This window comes from Caenorhabditis elegans, chromosome I (assembly GCF_000002985.6).
Source record: "Caenorhabditis elegans chromosome I".
NCBI lineage: Eukaryota > Metazoa > Nematoda > Chromadorea > Rhabditida > Rhabditidae > Caenorhabditis > Caenorhabditis elegans.
Window position 1 is genome coordinate 208,939 of NC_003279.8, and position 15,250 is coordinate 224,188.

The window sequence follows — 15,250 nt, forward strand, 5'->3', positions numbered from 1 at the left end:
AAGCACTCCGAAAAACCAAACGACCAGCACTACTTGCAAAGTCCGAAAATTTAAGTTTAGAAAAATTTTGAAGTTTTAAAAGCTCCCAAACCAGAAACTCACGATATAGAAATTATTTCCAAACATTTCCGAAAATTCCAAAAAATGAAAAATCAGAACAATTTCGAAATTTTTTTCAAAACACTTCTGAAAAAAACCGAAACTGCAAAAATTTGAAAATGTGCTAAACTCCAAACTGTACGATTTTCCACATTTCAGAAATTCCAAAATTCGTAAATCTGCCAAATCCCTTCGGCGCAATAATCCCCCGGGGTACCCCCCCCCCCCGCCCTAAAACCTTTTGCCTCTATTGTCTCTGGCGCAGAAAATTGAAATTAAAAAATGAATCGATATTTTAAACTGTTATTCGTAGCCATCTTCTCCGGATGTATAATCGCCTACACGAATCTATTCAATCGATCGTTTTTCAACGGGTACTGTAGTAATAATGCTACGTGGCAACAGTCACAAGGCGAAAGCGACAGTCACGTGGCAAATTCGTTGGATTTGTGTCGTGGCGATGGTGTGAAGCAGTGTATTCCGCCGTTGATGAGGTTCAAACAGTTGTATCGGGTGAGAAAGATTATCGATTTTTAACACCCGTCTCGCCAATTTTTTTCTCAGAAATTGGAATTCCCGTCACAAAACTTTTACAGAATGTGAATTTTCGAAGAAATTGGAATGACACCCAAAAATTTTCTCAGAAATCTAAATTCTCGGCAAAAGTTTTCTCAGAAATTTGAATTCTCGTCAAAAATTTTCTCAGAAATTTGAATTCCCGCCAAAATTTAAATCAGAAATTTGAGTTACCACCCTTCTCTTCAAGTAACAGTATTCAACAATATACAATTAAATAGCTTTTCAAATTCCTAAAAAGTTTGCTGGAGTTATCAATTTTTGATTCAAAACTCGCTAAACCACTTGCCCATGTAGAATACATAATCAATTCTGAATAGAACGCTATTTTATCCTATTTTCAGACATCAAAACCGAATAGCCTAATCGCATGTGTCATTGAAAAATCATTTTCGACATTTCTTACTGCTATTATGTGCTTTTTACACGATCCACAAACATTTAAAGACAGCAATCGAACACTGGATTCTGATATTTTTGGAGACAGGTTTGCGGCAAACGAACTCCGCTGCCGACTCTCGAATTATCAATTTTGCAGGCTTTGTAAGGATAAAAACGAATTTACCGAGTTGAAGAAGATCGGAAGCTGGCAGAAAATGTCGATTTTCACTGTGGTTCGGAATCCGATCGATCGGTTTGTATCAGGCTTCACGGATAAATGTTTAAGAGAAAATGTCTGGAAAAAGTTCAAAAATCGATGCGCCGGATGTAAGACTGTGCGTTTTATTTGCTAAAATCTTTTACTTAAACAATTTTTTTGGAATCTTTTATTTTCGGGAGTTTCGAAAGTATATTGGAGTTTTTTAGAGAAAAAAATATCAATTGAAAAAGGTTTTTTGAAAGGGGGTAACATTTTTCTAGGCCACTAGGCTTTGTAAGGTGGCCTAGAAAATAATGTAAAAATCTAGGCCATAAGGGTTTATTGCGTGATGGCCTATGAAAAAGCTAGGTCGCCATAACTTTTATCAGGGTTTAGGAAAGTTAAAACTTCGGGCAGCAAGTTTCGCATAATGACCTAAAACTTTCTGGAGAACTAGGCTATAAAAATGTTCATGATGGTTTCAAAAAGCGGAACATTCGGTGACCATAATCTTCTAGAATTTTTAGGAAAACTAGGCCATTAAGGTTTCTTCCGTGGTCTAGAAATTCTGGAATACTAGGCTGCCAGGGTTTCTAGGCCACATAAGAAAGGCCTAGATACAAAAATTTCAGAACGGTCTAGAAAAGTGGATAACTAGGCCACCAATTTTCTCTTCGGAGTTTCAAAAATATATGATTCATGATTTACTTTTTTAAGAGTTTTTTTTTTCAAAAATTCTAAACTTTTGACACTAAAATGCTTCTGAATTTTTGAAAACTTTGAAAATTAAATGTTTAAAAATAATTTTTTGAAAATCTCTCAATTTTTTTTCTTCGAAAAGCTCAAAAAAACGATAAATTTCCACATTTTGGCCAGAATTTAACATGTTTCGTCGATAAAATGTACGATCGGATGCATAGATTCGCGCGGAATCCGTATAAAGGAATCGATTTCGACGACAGTCACTTTTTCCCACAATCTTGGTATCGGTAAACGCGCTCTATAGATAAAGTCTCAATGGAGCGCATTTGCATTTTGAAATTTGATATATTTGTCGTTTCAGGAGATGCGAGTTCTCGTCTCATCTTGTCAAATACCAAATTTTTCAATTAGACGGTGCAAATTTCACAAATCAACTTCTTGGACTGCTGTCCGAGCGGGGAGTTGATGAGAATGGAATTAACTTTATTAGTGAGTCTTAATCAAGTTTGGGTCTCACCGCGAAAACCGTAATTGATTGGGGACAATGGGACCCAAGAGAGCCCAATGGAGCGGAATTGCAACTCCTATGAATTTTCCAGACGGAAGTCTCCATCACCGGACCCCACACAGCACAATGGATTCCGTGGAACGGGCGGCCGTCGAGGAAACTGTTCTGAGCAGTCCGTATTTGTTGCGAAAAATAATTCAAATGTATTATTTTGACTTTTTGCTATTCGGGTATAAGCTTCCTGATATTCCAGTTGGAAATTAGGAAAGTTCTTTATATGTATTTAATTGTTGTTAAATAGTAAAAATCGATAAATTGCTTGAATTTTGATAAATTACGGCCACGTCAATTTTTAGATAATTAACGGGCAAAAAAAATCTAAAATTCTTACAAATTGAAAAAAAAAATTTCACAAAAAATAATAACATTTAGTCTAAATGTGTTATAGCTTAGGCTGAGGTTTAGGCTTGGGCAGGTTATTTTTTAATTTTCAAGGTTTCTCATTACATACTTTATTTCCGAAATACAAAAAAGAAGTCTCACAACGAGTCATCAGTGCGTGTTGGTGGGTGGGGTGGGAGATTCTGGTGGCGACCTACAACTCACAAACAAAGATGACAACAGGGAAAATGTACACGTGGCAATATGGTGAAGCTATATGTATATATAATGAATAATGATATGTAAATTTGCATAATACAGGAACAGTACGTGATTGCTGGGGCGAGTAGAAATGTGGGTTATTATCTATCGATTACCATTACACATGAATTACGCTGGATTACGGTTAGAATTTTGTGAAAAAAAATGAGTAAAACGCTGGGGCTATAAATCTATAATTGTCGAAGATGCTCAACGAGCCAGGAACGAGGGGAACATTGCGTCAAACTGGGCGGTCAATTCCATTAATGATGGTGCAGCTTGTGCATTGATTGCTGCAGCAGTAGGGACTCCATGCCTCATCACCGAATCGATAATCTTCTTTCCAGATGAGAAACGCTCGAGACGGGAGGCGTGTTGGAGCACACGCTGCTTCATTTTCTCGTACCATCCAGAGTAGAGAAGCAGAATAGCTGGTGGAAGTTGACGTTCTCTGGAAAAAAACAAGATTTTCTCTAGTTGCCTTAACACTTGGATTTACAGAATTAGTGAATATTTAAATCAGGGTGGGCGGCAATTTTTTTTCCGGCAAATTCAGCAAATTGCCGATTTGCCGGAAGTTTTTAAAAGGATTTTTAAAAGACGGAAACACTTAAAACTGTGCCTTTTTGAAATTTTCTCCCGATTTCTTTACATATTTTCATAGATTTTACTGACTTTTCAAAATAAATGTAGGAACATTTATAGGATGCGTACAATTTTGCCGATTAAAATTGAAACTGTGAAATTTTCAGAAAAAATGTGCCGAATCACAATTTGCCGAAAATTTTAGTTCCGACAATTTGCCGTTTGCCGGAAAAAACCGTTTTCCAAGCCACGTGGATCATTTTTTGAAGAAAAAAATACGGCAAATTTACAGAAACTTTAGTACCATGTGGATTTTTTAAGAACTATTGCCAAAGTACGTGGAATGTTCAGAAATTTTTTTGCCTTTGTGAAATTTTGGATTTTTCTGGATTTTCGGAAAAAAATTCAAATTTTTCTATGAAGACGAATTTCTGATTTTTTTAAAAATTTTTCACGAACTCAAATAATACTCAGACGCGAAATTTTACGTTTTCCGATCAAAACACGGTACCCGGGGTCTCGAATCGACATGCAGTATTTTTCTCGCTTTGTCATAGTTTCTCGATAAAAATGGATTTTTTTGAATTCAAAATCCTTAAGTTTCTACCCAGGGGAGAAAAAGAAGACTATAAAAATTTGAAGTTAAAGTACTCTTTAAAGGCGCCCTTTTTTCGAACTTAACCAAAAATTGTCGTGTCGAGGCCTGGTACCGTATTGTGGTGCGAAAATCATTTAAAAAATTGCGTCGATTTTTGGTTTTTTGTTATTTTAAAAAATGTTCAATTTTTCAAAAATAGCTTTTAGATAAAAATAATAGGTTTTTCCTTCTTTTTTTCCGGCTAAATAATTTTAAGAATCCATTTGCCACGTTTCATCACAGAAAAAAAACTAACTCTGTGCCAATCAAAGCGGCGGTGCAAATCGAAATCATTTGCTGAACGACATAGTTGCCATACTGGTGGAACAGAAGAATATCCAACGCATCACGATTCGACTCGACATCCTTCACATATCCACTGAAAATCTCCTCCATCATCTCGTGAAGCAACGCGGGCGGTGCAAACAAGAACGCTCCCTCGATGACGTGCGACGCATACTTGTCCTGTGACATTGAGAGCAAGTTACGGAGCAGGCATTTATCGATGATAGTGTCTCTGTACATTTCCATGATACCCGACGATTTGATGACGTATTGGATGACGTAGTTGGCGAACTCGTTGGAAGACAGCCGGTAGCAATTACGGACGATACACGTCATCAGAGAATGCAACAATTGAATACGGAATTTGAAACACGGGAGCTTGGGATTCTCGGCGAGTCTATCGATGACCTGTTGCACGAGACGACATCCATACTTGTCCTGGCACACGGCCATCAGTGAATCTCCTGACGAGAGGAAATGCACGAAAAAGGTCCACATGTCGACTGGAAGTTGCTTGACGACACGTTGAATCACGTGGATCGAGATTTGATCATCCAAGAGCTCAGCACATTGCCGCCAGGTCGAATGTGCTGAGCTCTTGGATGAGCTGGAAGACGTTGGAATGGTCGAATTTCTGAAATTAACAAATTATTGATTTATTACACCTGGAAAGGCCTAAAAAGACCAAAAATAGCCCTAAAAATTTCGAAGAAATGGATTAATTTTTAGCTAAAACGTAATTTTTTGCCAACTTTTCTGTGTCGCGATTTTTTTAAACCAAAATCGAAAAATTTCGTTTTTCGATATTTTGAACAAATTTCAATTTTTTCGGGAGAATATCTTAAAACTTAATTATTTTCCTCTAGGAGCCATTTTGTATGTTTTTTTCATCGACAAAAAATTTTCGTTAATGTGTGCACCTTTAAGTAGTACTGTAACTTTAAACTTTCATTGCTGCGGAATTTTTTAAAATTGATTTTCAATGTTTTTCTACAGTTGTCGTCCAATTTCATGCAATTTAGAAAAAAACAGAAGGAAAAAGTGAAACATCGATTTTAAAAAAATTCCGGAGCAATGAAAGTTCGGAGTTACAGTACTCTTTGAAGGCGCACACCTTTTTTGTTTTAACAAAAATTTGTCGTGATGAGACTGGGGACAGTTTTTCGGCGGAAAAATCGCAAAATTTCGGCTAATATCGAAGAAAAATCAATTTCCGACCGCTGCGACACTTTAGCAAAAAATTGTGATTTTAGCCAAAATTCAGTTATTTTTCGGAATTCCCGTGGCGAGACGTATTTCTCCCACCTGCAGAGCCAACTGCACAACTCGACATGCGAATTTATCCTTGCACATGGCCAAAAGCCCTCCGTCGATCATTTGACGAAGCAATTCCCGCTGCTCGGCCGGTGTTGCGAGCTCGACGAGCTTCTGAACGATGAAATTGCCACTTCGACTGTGGCAGAGCCCCACGAAGAGCGTCGTGGATTCGGTGAGCTTCTCGAAGACGGCTTTACGAATCTGATCTTCGGAATCCAGTGGGTAGTTGGCCTCCAAGAACTTTACGCCCGATGGATCGATTGCGAAATCGATGAGCTGCCCGTTGAACAGCACATCTTCGAGCGAAATGAAAATCGGAGCAACTGGTGGTGGGGTCTCATCGTCGGAAGATCCCGATCCACTGTTGAAGATGTAGCTGTCCGAGTCGGAGGAGGTGGTGTTGCTTCCGTGGCGGTAGGGAAGAAGCTTGACCGGCGGCTTTGGATTCTGGAAATTCGAATTTTAAATTTTTATTATATTTTCTATTTAAATTAGAAGTTTTTATGCAATATTCTACCTTGTTCTTGTGAGTTTTGTTCGACAAAAGCGAGAAATCCGGGTCGAAATCGAACGACGCGCCGAGCATGTTGTACGAGTCTGTGCTTCTACGATTCGGGGTCATTTAGACAGAAATGAATGAATACAGGTTAGTAGACGCTGAAAAATTTTGGGAATTAGGATTTTCAACGGAAAAAAGAGTGAAAATGAGAGGAAAACATGTAAATTTCAACGAAAATCGCGAAATTACCGCGCATCAAAATTCAAAATTGAATTTTTCGCGGTGGCCCGGGTTACGGTGATTTTTAAAGGCGCATGGTTGTTTTGAGTAAGGTCTTGACGCGAAATTTAAAATTATTGAACATTTTTATTTTATTTTTACATTTTTAAAGAAAAAAATGATTAAAATTCGATTTTTTAGGAGAAATTAAACATTTTCACAAAAATTGCAAGAAATCGCTCGCCAAAATTCGAAAATGAAGAGTTTGGCGGTGCTCATGGATTACGGTGGATTTAAAGGCACATGGCTTTTTTGTATTAGGTTTCACCACGAAACTTGGAGTTTTGATAGTTTGCTTCCCATTTTGGGATTTATTTTTTTAATTTTCGCTCGATTTTCACACATTTTCACTCATTTGCACTCAATTTTTTTGCAGAAAAATGTCAATGGATATTGTTATGAAGTCAGATGAGCAGCCGTTCATCTCTGCGCCTGTATGCTTTAAGTAAGCTCCAATTTTTGTTATTCTGGCCTAAAATTATTTTTTTGATTTCCAGAACGTTCGCATTTTTCGCCAAAGCATCCGCAGAGGAATGCAAACTTCTCTTCGGGCTCCAACGCTCGAGAAAGTTTCCAGCAGGCCACGGGGCTCTCGGAGAAGATCACGGAAGACATTTACCGCCAAATTGAGTAGGTTTTTCGATTTTTTTACCCTTAAAAACTACTATTTTTCTATTTTCCAGCGTCTCCCACATTTCGTCGATGGTCTTCAACAGAGAAATGGACGGTGGCATCGAGAGAAATCGGCTCGGCTCGCAAGCGATTCTGCTCGACGAGAACTCCAGGCGCCGCAATCCACAGTTCAAATCGATCGCGCTCCGCTCTCCGCTACGATCACATCGATCATAGAGCGTTGGCAAGGAAATCGCCTCATCTGATGCCTCCGACTTTTATCAAAGAGGAAATTATGGATGATGAGCTCGACGAGGTGAAGGAAGAAGTGGTTTCCGTTGGAGAAGCCGCCTTGCCCACGCCAAAAGTCGAACTGAACATGGACCATCCGGAAAAGGACCTGATCATCAGCATTTCCGTGTATCTCGGCTACACCCGTACCCTTCAATACCACGAGATTCGCCTCGGACGTTTGATGAAGATCACGGATCGGCTCGAGCTCACCGGAGATCACACGCTTCGCGATCTGAAAAACGCGTTCTCGTGCCCCATCGATTTCTCGTTTTCCGACGATTTTAGCGAGAAAAAGCCGTCGTTCAAGGATATGGCGAAAAATAAGTGGCCGTCGACGATGTTCTTCATTCATGACACGTTTTATATATAACTGGAAATAATTTAATATTTTTCGAACAAATTTGAAAACTATAAAACCATCTTATTTTGATAAAACTCCGCCGCTGCTCTCTGAAGCAATGAACTGCAATCAGACATCGAAGGGATCAGCCGATCACGGAACCAACCTGCCATTGAGCTTCTGAAAATTAATATATTTGATTCAATTTATTGTACGAAATCGTTTTTACCCATATCTGTGAGCTAGCAAGCTAGCTAATCGTGATTAATTGTTGGGTATTCCTTCGCGTTCTTCAGCTTCTCCACAAGCAAAATTCTTGTCTGCTCATCACAAATGATGTCATCAGCATCGCTCTGATCTTGAAAATCCTGAAATTATAACATTCTAGAGGGTTTCTGATGAGAATAGTTACCTTACAACCAACACCAAATACGTTCTTCATTATGGCATCCGGCAGCTTTCCATAATCGCAGAAGAAGTGCTCGGCATCACGATCGGATGCTCTATTTGGGAAACGACCGATGTAGACACGAACCATGTTGAGTGGCCGAGAGAGGGATCATCTGAAACATTTAAATGTTAACTAAACAGGAGTTTAGAAACTTTAAAACAACCTAACCTCCGTGATAACGTAGTTAGCTTCTCGAGTGAGCTTCTTCTTCAAAATAAAACAGAATGAAACAAGAATCAAGTGGGTAAAATTGTAAAATGAAGTATTTCAGACATTTTCGCTAATTTTGGCAGTAAAAACCTATAATTTTGGTAAAAATCGCTTGTATTCTGAAAAAAGAACTCAATATTTAATTTTTTATAACTGATTTTAAAGAGAAACAAACGAAATATATGAAAAAATCGAAAAAATCCCTGAAAAAGGCCTCCGCAATATTGATTGTTAAAGGGACACCGACTGTTCATCGAATGGGTCCCGCCGCGATTGTCCATTTCGAGCGCTTTTCGCGATTTTTTACTACTGTAAAAAAGTGTAGGAAAATGTCGAAAAATGTCGAAAAATGACGTCACAAATGTATTTAAATACATGTTTTTATTGTTACTTGAATAAGGCAAAATATGTATTTAAATACACTTTAATTTTCCGACATTACTTGAATAACCCCATAAAAAACCCCGAAAAAATTTTTTTTTTGTGAAAATAACCAGAAAAATACATGTTAAAACAATTTTGTGAACAAAAAACTAAAAAATATTTTTTTTGCAGAGATGAATCCCACGTGAACGTCGAATTTCCACGCCGCCTCGTCGAACGGAATTTCAGAAGAATCGCATGTGACACGTGCAAGGAGGCGTCGGCTCAGTGAGTACAGAAAAATCCATGGGGATTTTTTAGAAATTCGGAATTGATTCGATTCAATAAAATCGATTTTTATATTAAAAAAAAGGATTTTATTGGTTTTTAAAAAATTTAAGAAAAAATTACAAAAAATCTATAAAATCGATTTTTTATTTAAAAAATTGAAACTCAATAAAAGTTCTTTCTAATTTTAGAAAAATCGATTAAAAAATAATGTTTTAAAAATCAGTAAGAATCGATTAAAAATTCAATTTCATCGATTTTATTTATTTTAAAAAAACTTAATTTTTATGAAAATCGATCATATCGGAGTCCAAAAAATAATTGGGAAAAAACTAAATTTTCAAGAAAATAATCGAAAAATTTTAATTTTGTTCAAATAATTGATAAAAACTCATTTTTTAGGTTTTTTTTCAAAAAAAATTTGAACAAAAAACACATATTTCTCGAGCTTTTTTTCACAAATTGACCCGATTTAAATTAAAAATTCATAAGCTAAAAACCTTCTTTTTTTAACCAAAAAAAAAACGAAATTCCCAAAAATCATCAATTAAATCCAATTTTTTCAGCTGGATGATCGTCGACCACGACAATCTGCTTCCCAACTCGCCAGGCTATCTGTGCTCTTCGTGCTACAAGGAATTCTGTTTCGACGTGAACGGCAACAAAGTGTGCCAGTTTAAGGCCGTACCGTATTGCGATCGAAAGGACATTGGCGACGGACGCCAATTCTTCACCGAGCTCGATCTTTAGAGAGCGAAATTTAAAATTCTGTATCATTTTTTGTTGTTTTTTTTTATGTTTTTCGATTTGATTGTTTAATTATCAATTTTTGGCCTGTAACTGTGTATTTGTTGAAATTCCAAATTTCGTTTTTTTTTTAAATAAAATTTCTGTGTGCAAAAAAATTTATCCAATAAATAAACGGAATATATCGATGATATGGCAAGTAGGGGGAAACGGACGGGAAAATGATTATTTACAGAAAGGGCGCGCACCAGAGGTTTCTCGGGGGAGCCCCGAGGCGGGTGGCGGAGCTTGGCTCAAAATCTGTCGGAAAAATGGGTGAAATGAGAGAAGAGGTAACCTAGAAAATGAGATGAGAAATTCGGAAGTTTTGGGAAAAAAAAATCAACTTTTGAACAATTCAATTGAAAAATCGATAATATTGATTTTTTTAAAATTCTCTAAGATCGATAAATCTGGTTTGGAAAAATCAATAAAATCGAATCTTAAATATCTTTTTAAAAAACTATTTTCAAAAATCAATAATATCGATTTTTGAACAATTTGAAAAATCGATAATGTTGATTTTTAAAATTAAATTTTATTGATTTTTTGAAAATCGATTATATTGTTGATTATTGATTTAAAAATCACCAGAATCGATAAATCTGATTTGGAAAAACCAATAAAATTGATTTTTACAAAAATCAGCCAATAAAATAGATTTTTTATAATCAAAAAAATCTATTTTTAAAACCGAAAAAATCGATATTTCAAAAATTGAAAAAAATCGATAAATCAATAAATCAATACATAGGTGAGCTCGTCTCGTCGATTTGTGTTTTTGTGATTGGTCCCGGCTGCTTTTGAGATGGCCTAGGCGTTGTTCCGTATGACATTCTGGAATTTTTTTTTGTTGGGAATTTGGCACGCCCACAAAATGGACGGTGGCGGAAATTTAATTATTTTAAATACCTTTCTGGATAAAAAAAATCGATTTTTCCACTTTTTCGAGTGAATCGAAAATTAAAAAAAACATTCAAAATTGTTTAGGGTCTCGCCACGAAAAACTCACAAATGCACGTTATGCGGAGTGTCGTCGGATTCCGGTGTGTTGCTACGGATCGTGTCGTCCATGCTCAGCTTCATCGTCGATTGACGTCGCCGTTTTGTGGTGATCTGAGCGAGATTTATTGATTTTTAAAGGCGCATGGCCTAGAAAACACAACACTTCGGCCACGGACTTTGGCGGCCGAGTTTTCTAGGCCATGCTGCGGCATTTAAAGGCACATACCATGATAATGAAGATCGCCAATCCGAAAATGATGACCAATGCGAAAGTGATAATTACAATCATCGATGATAAGGAATATGATGAAGTTTGCGTGGAAATCGAATCGATGTACGCTTGTGACGTCATTCCTGGAAATTATTGATTTTTTTTTGGAAAAAAATTAATAATTACTTACCGTCAACAGTAACACTCAACGAGTCAATTTTGTAATCCGAAATCATAGAGTTATTGCGTGAAAATGCGGCTTCCAACCTGAATGTTAAAAAAAAATCTATAATATCGATTTTTTGAAAGTTTTTCGAAAAATTGATAAAATTGACGATTGATTGTTTGCCCATAGAAACAGATAAAAATCGATATAACTTAATATCGATTTTTTTTTGTGCACCTTTAAAGAGTACTGTAACTTCAAACTTTCATTGCTGCGGAATTTTTTTATCGGTTTTTACAATTTTTTGTACAGTTTCCGTCCAATTTTACAGAATTGAACAACAACAGAAGGAAAAGTGAAAAATCGTAAAAAATGTCCGCAGCAATGAAAGTTTGAAGTTACAGTACTCTTTAAAGGCGCACACCTTTTTTGTTTTAACAAAAATTTGTCGTGGTAAGACTGGGGACCGTTTTTTCGGCGGAGAAGTCGCAAAATTTCGGCTAATATCGAAGAAAAATCAATTTCCAACAGCAGCGACACATAAAAATTAGCAAAAAATTGTGATTTTAGCCAAAATTCAGTTATTTTTCGGAATTCCCGTGGCGAGACCCATTTCTCCCACCTGTAGAGCCAACTGCACAACTCGACATGCGAGTTTATCCTTGCAGATGGCCAAAAGCCCTCCGTCGATCATTTGACGAAGCAATTCCCGCTGCTCGGCCGGTGTTGCGAGCTCGACGAGCTTCTGAACGATGAAATTGCCATTTCGACTGTGGCAGAGCCCACGAAGAGCGTCGTGGATTCGGTGAGCTTCTCGAAGACGGCTTTACGAATCTGATCTTCGGAATCCAGTGGGTAGTTGGCCTCCAAGAACTTTACGCCCGATGGATCGATTGCGAAATCGATGAGCTGCCCGTTGAGCAGCACATCTTGGAGCGAGATGGTGATCGGAGCCACTGGTGGTGCAGTCTCATCGTCGGAAGATCCAGATCCGAAGGTGTAGCTGTCAGAGTCGGAGGAGGTGGTGTTGCTCCCGTGGCGGTAGGGAAGAAGCTTGACCGGCGGCTTTGGGTTCTGGAAATTCTATATTTGAATTTGAAAATCAACAAAATTCAATATTTTACCCTGCTCTTGTGAGTTTTGTTCGACAAAAGCGAAAAATCCGGGTCGAAATCGAATGAAACGCCGAACATGGGGGCCATTTGGACAGAAATGAATGAATACAGGTTAGTAGACGCTGAAAAATTGGGAATTTCAATTAATTTAGGATTTTTTAACGGAAAAATAAGTGAAAATGAGAGGCAAACATGCAAATTAAAATCGCGAAATTACCGCGCTTTGAAAGGGACTCCACCGATCGGAGAGACGAGGGAAGTGGAGAGACGCAAATCGAAGAGACGCCTTTTCAGACATTTTTTCGTGATAATTTTGCATGAATTGGCAAGTAGAGCTTACACGTGATGCGAATCATTGATAAAAACATCAATTGTTGTTTTTAGTGTACTGAAATTCCGGCACAATAGCTCTCGTAAATCGACACAAAAGTCACTCCGTGGAAAAGTGGAATTTGGATAATTTTGTTCTTTTTTTTAAATATGATTAACGTTTTTGAAGGCTTTTGTCTCATAATTCATCAAATTCAAAACCGGAATTATCCAAATTCCACTTTTCCACGGAGTGACTTTTGTGTCGATTTACGAGAGCTATTGTGCTGGAATTTCAGTACAGTAGAAACAGAAAATGTTGTTTTTATCAACGATTCGCATCATGTGTAAGCTCTACTTGCCAATTCATGCAAAATTATCACGAAAAATGTCTGAAAAGGCGTCTCTCCGATTCGCGTCTCTCCACTTCCCTCGTCTCTCCGATCGGTGGAGTCTCTTTTGAAATTCGAAAATAAAAAGTTTCGCAGTGCGCCCGGGTTACGGTGAATTTTAAAAGCGCATCACGGTTTTGAGTGAGGTCTCGACGCGAAATTAGCCGTTTTTGAAGATTTGTCGTTTATTTTGGCATTTTTGAAGGAAACATAAGTGAAAATAAACAATTTTAATCTTAATTGAGAGAAACTTGAACATTTTTACAAAAATTGCAAGAAATTGCGCGTTAAAATTCAAAAATTAGAAGTATCGCGGCGCTCAAGCCGTTGATAACAAGCCGTTATAAACTTATATAACTATATAATGTAACTCGATGATTTGTTGATGTGATCTTTAAAAAGGTTGAAACTGCCCCAGTCGATGTCCGCGCCAGAGGCGCTGTCAGCGGCTGGTTACTTATATATAAAAAATATCGGGAAAAACGCACTTCCGTTCCATTTGTTTCTTTGTTTTTGTGACGTCACTGAGAATTATGGGCGGGCCCGTCTGCCTTCGTGGTAAGACCCATCGTGGCGAGACATATCGTGGTGATATCCTTCGTGGCGAGACCCATCGTGGTGAGACCCATCGTGGCGAGACCCATCGTGGTGAGACCCATCGTGGTAAGACCCATCGTGGCGAGACCTTTCGAAAATTTGGTGGGAATTCAAATTTTCTTAGAAACATTTTTTGGTGGGAATTCAAAATTTTCAAAGAAAAACTTTGGCGGGAATTCAATTTTTCAATAAATAATTTTGGCGGGAATTCAAATTTTCTAAGAATAATTTTGACGGGAAATTCAAATTTGTTGAGAAACTCGAGTAAATGCTGGAATGTTCTAGAACCTTCCTGGAGATTGGGGAAAATTTTAGTATGTTCTAGAACCATCGGCGAACTTAAGAAAATTCTGGAAAGTTCTAAAACCTTCTAGAAAATTCGTGAAAATTCTGGATTGTTCTAGAAATTTCTAGAAAATTCGAGAAAACTCTGGAACGTTCTATAGAACCTTCTAGAAAATTCGGGAAAATTCTGGAATGTTCTAGAAAATCTTGTTTGCCAAAAGCTCTCGGAAGGAACCGGAAAAGTTTCTTATGATTTGAAGAACGTCTAGAAACGTTCAAGAAATTTAGAAGTAGTTCCAGGAAACCTGGTATTTTTAAGTTGTAACTCTTGAAAACTTAGTTATATAATATTCATGTTGCGTTAAAAACTTCTGGAAAACTGAGAAAAACGTTCCAAGGCTTAGAAATTTTAGAATTTCATCTTAATTTCGAGTACGCCAGTCGGAGCACGCGCATTGTGCGAACGGCTGGTATACAAACAATAGTCAGTCAATCCCATGGATCAAATTTTGAATTTTTCTAAGACTGAACTGTTCCTTTGATATGCAAAATTTTATAAAATTGTCTGTTATTGAAAGACATGAAACAAACTTGAATTACAGTAATTCTGTAAATTCTGAACTTACTATTAGAATCCTTAGTGAGCACACTTGAAAACGAATGAAATAAGGTATGTGAGAATACCGTATCAATCAGATACGTCTGACACTTCCCCAAAAAAAACTATCAGAATATGAGTACGATATGTTATTACTAGTGTGCATCTTTCCGCGCGACCATCATGGCTCAGCAGGTAAGACTTCGGCGACGCCTCGAGACGACGAGGTAGTTGACGACTTTTTTCATTTTTTAGGCAGCGCCCAACTCTTGTCCGAGGTCTACAGGCTACATGGTTTGGACGGACAGAGTATTTGCTTTATTAGTAGTAACAGAAATACACATAAAATCAATTAATAAGATCCATGAAATGCAATAAAAATCCAGTTTTCACCCATCTACTATGTCTCTCATTGAAGAACTTTTTCAGATAGCTTTTGGTATAGAATATATTAAAATTCATTCTTCGATTTTCTGTGGAATTTCTTATTTGAAAGCTTTTTCCATACCAGACAGTCAC

General features: G+C 37.4%; 2 protein-coding genes and 3 pseudogenes across 5 annotated transcripts; 3 read left to right on the forward strand and 2 right to left on the reverse strand.

The window, feature by feature from the left end:
* The first annotated feature begins 342 nt into the window (after positions 1–342).
* Positions 343–2,800, forward strand: Y48G1BL.7 (Carbohydrate sulfotransferase). The gene is made up of 6 exons (NM_001026605.5): positions 343–612; positions 1,020–1,162; positions 1,214–1,391; positions 2,132–2,238; positions 2,319–2,446; positions 2,557–2,800. The coding sequence occupies exons 1-6, from the start codon at positions 382–384 to the stop codon at positions 2,727–2,729; spliced, it is 960 nt and encodes a 319-aa protein (NP_001021776.2). The 5' UTR covers positions 343–381; the 3' UTR covers positions 2,730–2,800.
* Positions 2,801–3,317: 517 nt separating this feature from the next.
* Positions 3,318–6,553, reverse strand: puf-10 (annotated as a pseudogene). The gene is made up of 4 exons: positions 6,449–6,553; positions 5,920–6,378; positions 4,586–5,248; positions 3,318–3,558 (listed from the first exon to the last, which is right to left on the reverse strand). Coding segments are annotated over exons 1-4 (1,468 nt in total).
* Positions 6,554–7,089: 536 nt separating this feature from the next.
* On the forward strand, positions 7,090–8,064 carry snpc-3.3 (annotated as a pseudogene). Its single transcript has 3 exons — positions 7,090–7,154; positions 7,207–7,339; positions 7,393–8,064. Coding segments are annotated over exons 1-3 (870 nt in total).
* Positions 8,065–8,989: 925 nt separating this feature from the next.
* Y48G1BL.8 (snRNA-activating protein complex subunit 3) lies at positions 8,990–10,199 on the forward strand. The gene is made up of 2 exons (NM_001313539.4): positions 8,990–9,267; positions 9,834–10,199. The coding sequence occupies exons 1-2, from the start codon at positions 9,122–9,124 to the stop codon at positions 10,015–10,017; spliced, it is 330 nt and encodes a 109-aa protein (NP_001300468.1). The 5' UTR covers positions 8,990–9,121; the 3' UTR covers positions 10,018–10,199.
* A 597-nt stretch (positions 10,200–10,796) lies between these two features.
* Y48G1BL.5 lies at positions 10,797–12,637 on the reverse strand (annotated as a pseudogene). Its single transcript has 6 exons — positions 12,560–12,637; positions 12,058–12,509; positions 11,460–11,536; positions 11,285–11,412; positions 11,066–11,169; positions 10,797–10,890 (listed from the first exon to the last, which is right to left on the reverse strand). Coding segments are annotated over exons 1-6 (933 nt in total).
* Between the last annotated feature and the right edge of the window lie 2,613 nt (positions 12,638–15,250).